The 14056-nt window shown below is 28.6% G+C and overlaps 3 protein-coding genes across 3 annotated transcripts in view; 1 reads left to right on the top strand and 2 right to left on the bottom strand.

The window, feature by feature from the left end:
• Positions 1-14056, bottom strand: part of LOC107449419 (uncharacterized) — a 34223-nt gene that overhangs the window by 5503 nt on the left and 14664 nt on the right. The window lies entirely within an intron of this gene.
• Positions 6452-7630, bottom strand: LOC122272370 (uncharacterized). Its single transcript, XM_043055969.2, has 2 exons — positions 7551-7630; positions 6452-6938 (listed from the first exon to the last, which is right to left on the bottom strand). Exons 1-2 carry the CDS (start codon positions 7628-7630, stop codon positions 6452-6454), a joined length of 567 nt encoding a protein of 188 aa, XP_042911903.2.
• LOC122272371 (uncharacterized) lies at positions 7904-9403 on the top strand. The gene has a single exon (XM_043055970.3). It carries the CDS (start codon positions 7904-7906, stop codon positions 9386-9388), a length of 1485 nt encoding a protein of 494 aa, XP_042911904.3. The 3' UTR covers positions 9389-9403.

Below are 14056 nucleotides of genomic sequence, written 5' to 3'. Positions count from 1 at the left end.
CCTCCCGATTTCCCCATAACGCGTGGAAATGCATTTTGTATGATTTGTCTCTAGGACACTGCTTCCCCCCCCCCCCTCTTGATCAGTTTTCCTTCTTCAGGGGTCTGTCCAGACATTGTGAAAGGTCCGTTTTTCGTGAAATTGTGAAAAAATTACACACATTCTTTAAACCAGGGTCCGCTTTTATGAATTTGTGCAAATAGGGTCCGTTATTACAAAGAAAAACTTTTTCAAGGAATTTTTAAATTGTAAAGACATACAAGATTATGCTCAACATTGTAAAATTATAATTAAAAAAATTAAATTTTGAAAAATAAACAACAATTGCTGCTTCTAAATTAGAGATGCAACATACAAATATTTGGTAATTAGCCTATACTGCTGAACGCAGAATATTCATTTCGGACGAACAATGGAAAAAGCGTCTGCCGAAGACAAAACTTAATTCGTTTACATCCATCTTTCTTGTTTTCTGCCCTGGACAGGGTTTATTCGATTAACAAAATAATAATGAAGATAAAAAAATTTTTGAAGGGTCCGTTTTTAAGTTAAAATATTTTGTGAAGGGTCCGTTTTTATGAAAAGATATTTTGTGAAGGGTCCGTTAACGGACCCAAATTTCGTCTAAACAGACCCCTGTTCTTTCTTCACTCTTGGCTTCAGTGGTATTTCTAGCTCTGTTTTTAATTTTCATTTTTTCCTTTTTCGTTGGCAACTTTAAGTTTTTTTTTTCCTCCAAATAATTTTTGTTTTTATGTCTGTCAGTCTAGTCATGGAAATGGAGGCCTATTTTTGATGCGATTGAACATGTCGAAGGTCATTTCATTTTTGTATTTCTTTGAAGCATATGAAGCTTTTAGTAAGGAAATATTTCACCGTTTCAGTTTCTAATCATTATTTATTTAATTTAAGAACAATGTTTGTTCAATCTTACACTTCTACATATTTAAATTTTCTTTGGTGACAGATGTAGTCATAAGAAGCTGACATAATCACCATTACTATAGTTCTAATTTTATAAAGCTAATACATATTCTATTATGTTTACATATTCTATTATGCTAATAGATTTTTCGCTGAAATAACGTTTGACAATATCATTAGAGATTTTCTAAAATAAATGTACGGATACAGATATTAAAGGACTTGTAATTCAATTCGGGAATTAAATTAACAGTATGTGTCAATAAGAACTTTTAATATTAATTAACCCAAAAATAATTATACTCAATATGCTATTATCATCTTAGCTTCATTAAAAAAATGCGCTACAATATTCTAATCTGCAGTCCACTGTAATATATTCCGTAGCACAGCGGTTCCCAATTTTTTTTCGGCTATGAAACCCTAAATAATCAACCTTCCATTGGCGAAACCGCAATTTTATAAATAAATTTTATTAACGTCATTGACAACGTTATGACCTATAAAAGACTATTTTTAAATATGAAATTAGAGATATTAAGATTTTTAATTGTTTTACAATAATAATCTTAAAAGTATGTTTATGTCTGCTAGTTGAATTCGTAATCCTTCTGCTATATCAAGTATAGCTATGAATTTGGTTTTGGTACATATACAAAAGCTTGGCGCATGTACATATGTCCGGTTGAAAATGGTAATTAGGGAAACTCATTTCTTTACCTAAGAATTTAGATATTTTATTTTGATTTTAATACTCATGTAATGTCTATAAATGTTTCTTTTTATAATTTGACCAACATATTGTTATTAGAAATATTATATTTTCTTTTAAAAAATACCATTTCTATTTCATTGAAATAATTTCATAAAAGAAACCGAAAAATTTAATAAATTATGAATTATAGGATGGATTTTAATACAATAATTCTAACGTCCAAATGACTTTTTGATAGTTTTTCTTACTAATTTTAGTTTTTTTAAAATTGATACATTTAATACGTATGATTCGCAAGTATTGAATCACATATTTAAATGATCAATTTTGACGTGCCTCATTATTTGCGCCAATTAAATCGTTATATTGAATCGTTTTTTCGGCAGTTATTGCAGCAGATTTCTACATGGTTTTTTGAAAATTCTAATATTTTTAGCAAGGTATTATTACGACACATGAAACTGAAACACGCTTTTAAATTCTCTTTTTGATGCGTTCTGATAGTGCCAATTTAATCCTGATACGCTTTTCCACGTGATTTTTAAAATGTCGGAATTTTTACTACAATATTACTACAACACAGAATGTTCGAATTGTGCATTTAAATAAATCACTTTCTGACACGCTTTATTTCAGTTGATTTCATAGCAAATTTAAGTGATTTTTTTAATCGCGTTTTCTTTGGCAGTTTTAGCTAAACTGTCCCACGCGATTTTGAAAATCCAGATACTTATTTTAACTACAGTACTATTATACAGGGGTGATTGTGAGCCCAAGTCAAAATTCCGGAAAATTTCTTGAGTTAAAAAAAAAAACAAAAACAGTTTAAATTGAAAAATTAGAAAAACATTTGAACAAGTTTTTTTTTCCCTTTTTCTCAATATTTCTTAGTTTACTCAAAATATATTTAAAATTTTACACATACCTATACCATTTACATATACCTATGATGACCTGGAGAAGAAATTAAAATTTACAAATATGTCTTTCTTTCTAGAGTTTAGGATTATAACAACTATTTACTGATAAAAAATTAATATTAATCATGAATATAAGCTTATAAAGTACCTTTCTGGCTCTCCCTTACAAACAAATAAAGTAAACTGTGTTTTTAAGTTCCGCCATTGAAAATTTGATTTCCGGAAACTTCTGTGATCAATGATTTTCTTTTAAACTTCTGGACCTTCGATCTCCGGAAACTTCCGGATCACTGATAGCAAAAATTCCGGAAATCCGGATTTTTTCCGGAACACAATCAGCCCTGATTATAACACGTGTGACTTTCTAATCGCCTATTTAATAAATACTCGTGTCGATTTCACCACAAATACAAGATATTTTTCTATCATTTTTTTTCGGCACTTAGCACACTGTGAGTACGAGATATCATGCCGCCACACTGTATTAAAACGAGAAATGGAGGCTACGCAAATTTTTAACTGCTGACTTTTAGTAATTTCGTCTCCTAATCTTTGTAGCTTAGAAAGTGATTTATTTAGATATAAAAAATTGAACATTTATTATTTATAAAATTTCCACACATAAATATCTTAATGTTGAAGTAATTTAATTAATTTTGAATCTTCTTTTGCCCTATAACGGTTTTGTTTTTAATTTAAATCATTTTAAACTATATTCATTTTCTTTCATTAAAATATTAAATTTACTACTAAGTTGACTTATCATCAAAAGGATTAAATACATAAAACACCAATGTTTAAATAAAAATAAAAATTAGCATTACGAACAATTAAACTTTAAAATAACAAAATTGTTTTTTTCTGTAAGTTCATTGTTTGCATAGAAAAACAAAATGCACTGAAAGATTAGCGGACAGGTAGGATAGCACTGCTATTCAGTAAATATATTTCTATATTTTTCTTTCAAGAACATAGAAAAACAAAATGCACTGAAAGTTTAGCAGACAGGTGATAGTGCTGTTATTCAGTAAATATATTTCTATATTTTTCTTTCAAACAAACTTTTTATAGACCTAATAAAGGGATGAATAAAATTCAGGTAAATAATCTATTTATAGGTCTAATAATGGGCTATAGAAAAAAATCAAGACATTACCAGAGTACATTTAAAAAGGTATTATTAAATGAACTTCAGTATAATAACGGAAATTTTTTTAAAGAAAAAAATAAAACAAAACAGACTCTTGTTAATTTCAAAATTACTTGGTTTGAACAGAACGTTTAAGCAGTTTCCAAAATAATTTAGCGAATTGGATAAGGAACAACTCAAAATAATTTGAAAATTTATATAGTCACTTGTCATGAAAAAAGAATTACCAGTAGTAGCTCAGTGTTTCTCACACTTTCTTGACCGCGGTCCGGTTGGAGGTTTTAAAATCTTTCGTGATTCACCACCTTATGAAGAAAAAAAACTCATTTATTAACAGAATATTTATATTTTATACAAAAAATTGCAAAACAATTATACAAGAAAAATATAAGTAATTAAAAAATTAACAGTTATATTCATTTATAACTTTAGAAAATGAAGTAAACTTTGATTCCACATATTTTGTCTTTGGTACGAATGATGACGTTGTTTGTCATCACATAATTTCATATTAGGAGGTAATGATGTTTATTTTTTTCTCAAATGAGGTTCGACATCCTATCTGATTCGATACTTGATTTTTAAAGTACACAAAGCATCAGAAAATAATAAATAAGAGTATGACTCTTGAATACATTCCATCGCAGCAGATTCATAAGGATTTTTAGGAATAATTTGTTTTAGACATAAAGAAGCAAAACTATTACTTTTTTTTGTCTGGATTTCGTTTCGTTCTTATTCTTTTAAGTTAGAATTACAGTATACTCTATATACATATATCGAAATTTGATTTTTCGAAAACCTTGTTATGTCGAAAAAATATTTTCCCCCTTGGCATCATATATCCACCTAAGGTTAATTTAAATTCCTATGTCAAAGTGTTTCTTCTCAAAACCTTGTTAAGTCGAATTCTCTTTTCGAAATAAAAAATAAATATTTTCGGAAAAATTGCAATATAAGTTTTTAAATTTTTTAAAAAAAATTAGATTAATAATGTGATTTAAGAAATATTTTGTGATTAAAAGATAATTTTTTTTAAAGATTAACTTGAGAAATTTCGTTTCACGATTCGTTGAATTTCATAATTATAGTAGATATATTACAAGGCGAAAACAATGAATCTACATTACTACTTTAAAAATAGTTTTGTAGTAATACAGAATAAATGTAATTTCAAGACTTACAATTATTAAAAATGGAAATGTATCATTATTAACAACTGAAAAACAGGTTTAAATAAACAAAAATTACAATATTGATTTCACCTATTATTGTTACTAAACGTTCAAAATGATATAATAAATTGTAATGCCTTATACCTTAATAAAATATTTAATTAATCTTAAAACCGTTTTTTTTAAAAGCCAATTAGAAAATTTTCCATTAAAATTATATTTACTAGAAGATATTTGCACTAGTAAAATAAAATGTGGTTTTTAAGATAGATGTTTTAAAAGCATAAAAAAAAATTATTAAAATTTCACTTCGTTCTTTATTTGTATTCTGGAAATTCCAAATAATTATAAGATTTTTAGAATGTAATTCCGGATGGAGCTGTAATTTATTACAAACCTGAAAGTAATGTATATTGCCAAATGAAAATCATTAACACAGCAATATATTTATTATAAATTTTAAAACAATGAAAAGAAAACGTAAATAATTCTATATTTTAATGCCTTGTAATTTTTTTAAATTTATAATTTCTTCTTAAAATTATCATTCGAATTAAATCAATAATTCTTTTCGAAAAAATCAATTGATTTAAATTAACAAAACTTGCTAGCAAGGAGTAAAAATATTTTTGGTTGCAATAGATTGTTCAATTATCACATGATTACCACATAGGAAAATTATTTTTCAGGAGTAAGGTTGGCAGGTACATAATTCCCATTAAAGTTTGACAACGCAAAATTGTTAATTGACTTTTTTTCCCATAAAATGACTTAAGTTCCAAAAAGTTAGAAACAATCTATAAAATACAATTAACAATTCCTAAGATAATTTTATCGAAATTTGCGATTTTCTGAAGCATTATTAACGAAAATAAAACGATGATGGGACGAAATTCCATATTTTTCTATTCTAAAAATCGATTATTTTTAAATCAGAACAAAAAGCTAAAATCAGGAAGAGGTACAGACAACATATTTTTGATCAGGACTACTCGATTATTTAGAACCTTATCAATCCTTGAGGCAACTGCACTCACTTTCGATGTTAAAACTAGTCACAGGGGAGTTAAGCTCCTTTGAAAGTTAAGAAAGGACCATTACGGTATAGCATTTAGGTAAACATATAATTCCGTTTTATTTCGTGATCATATAATACAAATATGCTTTCAAAACAATATAAAACTATTACAAGTTTAACAAATCAGGCAGAATTTTACGATATCTGTCATAGGATTATTAAAAATGGGTTATAGTTTAGCAGTCTAGAATCCTAGACTTGGCGACATATTTCGATAAAAAGAACATTTTTTTTATTCCCAATGGCAGACATGAAAGACAAATTTGCAGCTGAGAACAATACAAAGAAAGAACAAAAAACGGAAACAAGAGCTACAAAAGGAAGAGTCTATAGGTCATTGATAATGCATCTCGCCCGTCAATAACGTTCCCACAAAGGCCCAGGAGGAATTGCAGGGCAACGTCTCAGATGGTTAGCCTCCATTTCTTCTTGCAGGTTACATAATAGACAAAAGGGGCTTGAAAAGATTTTGATTCGGTACAGGTGTTTTCATAAACAGTCATGGCCTGTGGCAAGGCGAAAAAGGGCAACAGATTTTTCTCTTGGCCATGACGGAATATCTTTGATTCCTACCAGCCAGTCCTTATCTTTATTTGCTTCTTGGAGTTTTGCCTCAAATGTTGTTCGAAGAGAGATTTTAATTAGCCTTTTTGAGGTGTAGAAAGGAACTGGCTTAGGAGATATTTGTAGAATCTTGGCTGCTTTTCTGGCCAAGAAATCTGCAGTTTCGTTACCTTGAAGTCCACAGTGCGCTGGTACCCATTGCATGGCGACATTTTTGTTGTGTTGGTCAAGCCTGTGAAGGGCTTGACGACAATGTAAAATGTCGGCAGATGCGAGGGCTTCGGAGGAAGCAATAGCTTGGACTGCGGCTTTGGAGTCAGAGAGGATGACTACGTTATAGAATTTCTCCAGGAATTCTACGTTATTGAATTTCTTTTTATTGAACGAATGTCCAATAAAAAGAACATTCGTTCTTGAAAAAGAAACAACTACATGAAAATTGTAAGAGTATTGGATTTGATTAGACCACTAAAAATAGTGTGTCTCATGCTGACATGCCCTTAAGTCAAATGCGAGATAAAGAATATTTTTTTTTTTTTTTTTACTTTTTGTTTCGATGCAGAAAAAAAAATTGTCTAAAAGAAACAATATTTGTTCTTTTTTCATCAGTTCATTTAAATACTAACAGAAAGATGCATATTTGTTACGATTTTAAAAAATCATTCATATTAATTCTTATTACTTGTCAATTGATTATTGTTGCCCATAACTGTTATTTTTATTATTAATAAAAAGCAAGATAAAAGAGGGCTATTCAACGTGGTCTAAAGAATTGGTGATGTTGATGTATGTTTGAGCTGGGGGCTTGAAATCCATTTGTCGTGCACTTAGATGTAAACAGGCTCTTTTCATAGGAATAATGGATTTTTTCTTAGCTTGCAATAGAAGCAAAAAAAAAAAAAAAAAAAAAAAAACAATACTGCCAAATTTCTACGCTTTTTGTAAAAATTCAAACTTGTGGTAGCTAAGTTTATGTTTTAAAGTATTATTTTTATTCATTTTAACATATTTTCCACGGCATTACATAAAAATGACTTTCAAATTCATATATGCTGTCGGAGCTAATAGAGTCAAATCGTAACCTCCGAGAAGATAGAAGGCCATGACGGCTACCGCCGAATCTTTGATGACTCATAGCTAGTCGTCCGCCTTCCATCAAGTGTAATCTCGACCGCAGCAACTTTGCAATGCGCGTTGTTTACTTATGTATACAGTGCGATAAATACGATCATTTTCGAGCGAATTATCTAATTTCTTGTTATAATTTTTGAGTTTCTTTTGTAAAACTTTCTTATTGTTTTGTTTACATTTTTATATTGTTGAAATTTCACAATTATTACTGTTTTTAAACATCGTTAAAAGATTTTAGTGTTAGCAATGCCGGACCGTTGTTGTGTGCCTGCTTGCAAGTCTAATTATACATCAAAAGCTGCTAGTGTCGAGTATGTCAGTGTTTTTAAATTTCCTAGAAATGAGGAAAGGAAGAAATTGTGGCTACGTAAAATCCCTCGGCAAAACTTTACACCATCTAAACATTCAGTGGTGTGCGAAAAGCATTTCCAAAATCATATGATCATCAGGGAAGAAGATTTTACAGACTCCAAAGGAATCACTCATAAAATAAAACGAGAACGCCCTATTTTAACTGAAGATGCATATCCATGCATATTTGATGGATGTCCCCCTTATTTGAGTGAAATAAAAACTACTCAGAGATCCAGTAGAGATGAAAAAAGACTCAAAATGGACAGTGAGATGATTTCATCATTTGTGAAAGATGATCAGATTTCTAATTTTAAGGAATTTGTGAATGAATTTTCTGCAAAGATGGAAAACTTCTTGCGTAGAGAAAATCTGCTTGTTTACCAAGCTGAGTCAAAATTTTTTGTTCTTTATATGAGTTATGATCCTTCTCCAGTTGTGCTAAAAAGTATTATAGTTGATGATAATATGAATATAAATATATACATAATGCAAGATCATTTGGATCTTAAAAAGCACCTGCACCATATTTTAAACAGCTCGATTAAAGTAAGTTTATGGAGTGAACTAGAAAATGTATGCAGTTTTATTTATAATTTTTCTGTGGAAAATAATGTCGAATCCTCCAAGGATATGTATTCTGCCGCTGTTGAAGTATGGGATCAGTTTGTGCAAGCAGAAGCATGTGAGGAATTTTCTTTTGAGGTGTTCGTTTCGGAGCAGTTAAAGCTTCACAAAAAATCACCAAATAGTCGAAGGTATAGTCCTCACTTGACAACGCTAGCCTATTCTTTGTACATTAAATCGGCTGCCTGCTACGAAGAGCTTCGTCAAAGCCAGATAATTTATTTGCCATCTATTAGACATCTAAAACGATTAACTTCCTTCCTCAGCTTATCACCATCTACAAACAATGTTAATAATGTTAGTTACTTAACAAAAAAATGCCAAAGCCTTTTAGCTCATGAGAAAACTGTAAGCTTATTAATTGATGAAGTACATGTAAAACCTGCAATTTCTTACAAGGGCAAAGCTTTGTATGGTTTTGCTGAAAATGCTGTTAATACTGAGGCAACATCAGTTCAAGCTTTCATGGTTTCTTCAATATTCAGTACATATAAAGATATAATTGGACTAGTTCCGGTGAAAAACATGAGTGCTTCAGATTTGACCAATTTTACCAAAACTGCTCTCTCGGTGTTGCATGGTTCATCATTCAATGTGCTTACTGTCATATCAGATAATAATAGAATTAATCGAAATATGTTTCAACATTTAAAACTTCAAGCTGAGGATTCAGTTTGTATTAAAAATCCTGTGGATAATTCTCGTCCCCTATTTCTCTTATTTGATTCTGTGCACATCGTAAAATCCATATGAAATAATTTACTAAATCAGATAGATTCAGAAAAGACATTTGTGTGCCCAGATTTAGAAGATTTTACCAAAATCGTGAATGTGAAATTTTTCGTTTTTACGAAAAGTTTTATCATTGAACGAAACTCGATTGTTAAGTATGCCCACAAGTTGTCTTTTAAGACAACTTATCCAACTAATATTGAGAGACAAAATGTCAACCTGGCATTGAATATTTTTGATGAAAGTACTCAAGCTGCAATTCAGATATATGGGGAACAAAACTGTTTTTCAAACTGGCAACCTACTGTTCAATTTTTGAAAACAGTAAAAAAGTGGTGGGATATTATGAACATAAAGAACACTAAGAAAGGTTTCCTTAAACGAAATGCTGCTTCTTTTCCATTTCGCTCTTTAAGTGAGGAAAGGTTTCAATTTCTTGGAAATTTTCTTGCGTGGTTAGATGCATGGAAAAAGTTGAAACTGAAGCCTCGCTGTGGATGTTTGTCAGAAGAAACCTTTTATGCCCTCACCCAAACAACTCGATGCATGATATCCTTAATTGAACATCTCTTGAACCAAGGAAACTCTTATGTCCTCACAGGCAAGTTTCAGACAGACTGTTTAGAGTCTAGATTTGGCATTTACCGGCAAATGTCTGGTAGCAATTGCCATGTTTCGGTAATTGATGTAATTGAAAGTGAGAGAAAACTTCGAATCAAAAGTATCCTCACTCTGAATTCAAGCAGTTTGGGGAACATTTTCTTTCGCAGTTTATGTGGTGATGATACTTCAGGTGACGTTGAAGAAGTGGACATTTGTGATTTCAGTGATGTCTTGTGCGACTTCAACGTCGATGTTAGTTGTGATGAAGTAGAGATTCTTACATATATTTCTGGTTATTGTGTCTTCAAATTAAATCTAACATGCAGTATGTGTTTAAAACATTATGTAGTTAATCATAATATTCTGATTGAACCTAGTGAGATTCACTTGGCACCTATTTCAGAAAACAAACCCGACTCTTTTATAAACATCGTAAATAGAGGAGGATTAAAGAAACCCTCAAGACTAATTTTAAACATAATCATTCATGCATATAGTATTTTTAAAAAGCTTTTAACTTCTGAATTTGAAGAAAACTTTCAAAAGTGTAACATGCCACAACATAAAGTTCTTGTAAACTTAATTAAATTTTATCTTGAGAACAGTGATTTGTTTTCACTACAAGAGAAATGTGACATTTGTGGAACTGAATTGTTTAATTCTGTTTGTAAAATTATCACCACCTTTAGTAACATTTGCTTAAAAAATTATACTAAAGTGCTATCTGACAAAAATCTTGTAAATTTACAAGAACGAAAATTGAAAAAATTCAAACCTCGTTAATTTTTTTGTTGTGCTTTTTATATATTACCTTTAAATTTGGTAAGTTATACTATCGCTGTACTTTATGTTATCTACTTTTTATAATTGTGTTGATTTTTGTCAATAATTTCTTTGTAGTCTGACTTTTATTAGTATAGTACCATTTCAAATTGAGAAAAATTTATTCTAAGTTATTTTCTTCTATTTTTTAACTCTGCAATGAACCATTAATGGACAATGTATCCATATTTTTTACATATTTAAAATAGCAAACCTGTTTGATAATAAATTAATACACAGATATTTTTTTAAATGATTTTAAATCTATGGTTTTTATTACCTAATTATTTTGAAAGAAATCAAGGCATACATCTGAAAAATTTTATTTTATCTAAATTATTATATTTCTTTCTTCTGACATTCTATTTCTTATCAGATATAAATGCTGAAATTTTATATTTATTTTTAACTATATATTTTGTGGAATGGCAGAAATTTCCTTCCCAGAGTATGAGTTAGTTCAATTTTATAATTAATTATCACAAATTTACCCTTACTATGTTTATATCATTATAAAATTTATTGAAAGAGTATTTATAGCATTATTTAAAAAATGTTACTTTTTTATTGATTAACGTTGACGGGCAGTATAATTCTTGTTGGTCAATTAAGGCTTGATGAAATCTATCATTAATGAAAGCTCGGGTGCTATTATTTTAAAATAGTGATATTGTTTTTTACATTATAATTTTTCTTAAACTCAAAGCCTGACCTTGATAAATCTATTTTCATTCTTCTCTTCGACATCAAAAATCTATAGAACAAATTCTCTTGGCTGTACATTTGATGAATCAACTATTCTTCTTGATAGTACATTAAAATCAACAATATGTGTTTGATTGTGAAGTAATAAACAAACTTTGCTTTCATTATTGTAAAATTATAGTAATGGATTTTATGTTAATAAGAAAATTGAAATCTATAGTTTTCCATAATGCACTTTCTATTTATAAAATTCTATAGAATGAGCAAAAGAACTGTTTCAGTAAGTAAAGATAAGAATGTTAATGCTTCTATAATTCAAATATGTCTGAAATAAAAGAGGACTATGAAGAGATAAAAATTGATACTAACCATTTTAAAAACTGCATGTTTTATAACAGGCATAAATAAGTTTGGAAAAAACAATAAATAATTTCATTCATTCTGTTTATCACGATATATGCTTGTAAAATCTATTAAAGTTTCTGGTCTGTAAGGTTATGATGTTGAAAAGGTACCTCAATTTTTATATTGTATTGTAAATTAATGAATCCTCGCCCTATTTCCAAATACAATTTCAATTATGTTGAGTTAGGAAACATGGCTACACCATTGCCATGTTTCATGAAATTAACCTGTGTTGCTGGTGAAATAAAATTTTAGTTTTCTGAACTTAAAAGTAAAGGATTAAATATAATCATATAATGTATGTAATATTTAGTATTGAAATGAATACATTAATAAATTTGTTATACCATGAAACATTTCTGTTTATTTTATTTTAATAAATTTCCGTTAATGAACTGTCACCAAGTAAAAAAGTTTTCTGATACTAATGATTTATTAAGTGTATTTTAATGAATGAAATTAAATGATTTATTAATTTGGAGCAAATGAGAGAAACAATAAATAATTTATCAAAATATATGTTTGTAAAATACATTAAAGTTTCTTGTCTGTGAGGTTATGATGTGGAAAAAGTACCTCAATTTTTATATTGTATTGTAAATTAATAAAGCCTCACATTATTTCCAAATACTATTTCAGTAATGTTGAGTTAGGAAACATGGCTACACCATTGCCGTGTTTCATGAAATTAACCTGTCTTGCCGGTAAAATAAAATTATAGTTTTCTAAACTTAAAAGTAAAGGATTAAATATAATCATATAATGTATGTAATATTTAGTATTGAAATGAATACATTAATAAATTTGTTACACCATGAAACATTTCTGTTTATTTTGTTTTAATAAATTTCCCTTCATAAACTGTCACCGAGTAATAAAGTTACCTGATATTAATGATTTATTAAACCATATTTAACGCAAAATTTTAATATGATTGTGATAACGCATTAGAGCAAATAAAAATTTTGAAATAAAATTGAACACAAAATTAATATAAATAACACTAACTTAGAAATCAAATTTCTTTCTATGTGAATCTAATTTATTTGAATTTTAACTCTGAATATTAATCTTTAGTAGCTTTCTTCCTGTACAGTAATAGTAGCGTCATAGATGTGAACTGTACTGGATTTTGCAAATTTCTCTTGATTTTCTGGCTTTCTAAAAATTATATTGGTTTCTTCTATGTTTTAGAAAGTTTTTTAAAATTTAGACATTTTCCAATGCAAGATATATGTTTTATTAAGTTTTTTGCTTGCTTGAGTATGTAAACAAGTTATTTCTATATGAAGTATTATATAGTGCTTTATTTTTCAAATTAAATAATATCTTACAGTCTAAAATTAATTCAATATCTCTTGCTAAAACAAATTCTAAACTCAAAAATAGAATAAACATTAAAAAACATTTATGAATTATTAAGTATTGCAGTCAATTTAAATCTACAGTTTTTTTTTTCTTCTTATTTTATTCACATAATAGAAATCCCTAAAATCTCATACATTTTAGATAGTTTGAAATAATATAAATTCAAATTTTATAAAAATCTATTGGATTATTTCCTTTTAGGTTGATAGTATTCCTTGACTTTTTATTTTAATTAATACAATAATTAACATATGTATATGATACATTCTTTTTTTCAAATAGATATTTAACTTTATATTACAGCAATTTGTAATTATTTTTAAAATTTAGTTTCCAATGATAAAGCATTTTAAAATAATCATGTTTTTAATTTAATTCAAGTAATAAATTCTTTCAATCTTATTGAAAAATATTTTATTGCATATTTAATTATCTGTTAAAAATCCGCAGTGTTTCTTTCTTTTTTCCCAATGTATGATATTATACAGGTCAATTCATAATCTTTGAAAAGAATTTCTAAAAAAAATTCGATTTCCGAATGTTTTTAAAAACTGAATTTAGTTTTTTTTTAAATAAGTGATGTTTAATTTAATATAATTGTCAGAATTATGGCTTAACGAAGCGATCCTTATTTTTCCCTTTTACATTCCTCCGCTATCACCGTCTTCTAGCTATGCTTCCCGTCGGACGGCTAGGTATGAGTCACTCGCAGCTGTCATGGCCTTCTTCCTTTCTCGGAGGTTACGGTCAAATGGACTGTAACGTTTGGTAATTTTTTATTGAATG

Source organism: Parasteatoda tepidariorum, chromosome 2 (genome assembly GCF_982258835.1).
Source record: "Parasteatoda tepidariorum strain Cologne lab strain chromosome 2, Ptep-v5.0, whole genome shotgun sequence".
NCBI classification, from domain to species: Eukaryota; Metazoa; Arthropoda; class Arachnida; order Araneae; family Theridiidae; genus Parasteatoda; species Parasteatoda tepidariorum.
This window is presented reverse-complemented; position numbering and strand designations above follow the sequence as displayed.

Excerpts from the sequence above, each read along its gene's own strand:
- LOC122272370 (XM_043055969.2), bottom strand. The coding sequence starts at position 7,630 with ATGGCCTTCTATCTTCTCGGAGGTTACGATTTGACTCTATTAGCTCCG. Across the intron at positions 6,939-7,550 it reads AATTTGAAAGTCATTTTTAT|AACGAATGTTCTTTTTATTG; the intron begins GTAATGCCGTGG and ends TTCTTTTTCAAG.
- LOC122272371 (XM_043055970.3), top strand. The coding sequence starts at position 7,904 with ATGCCGGACCGTTGTTGTGTGCCTGCTTGCAAGTCTAATTATACATCA.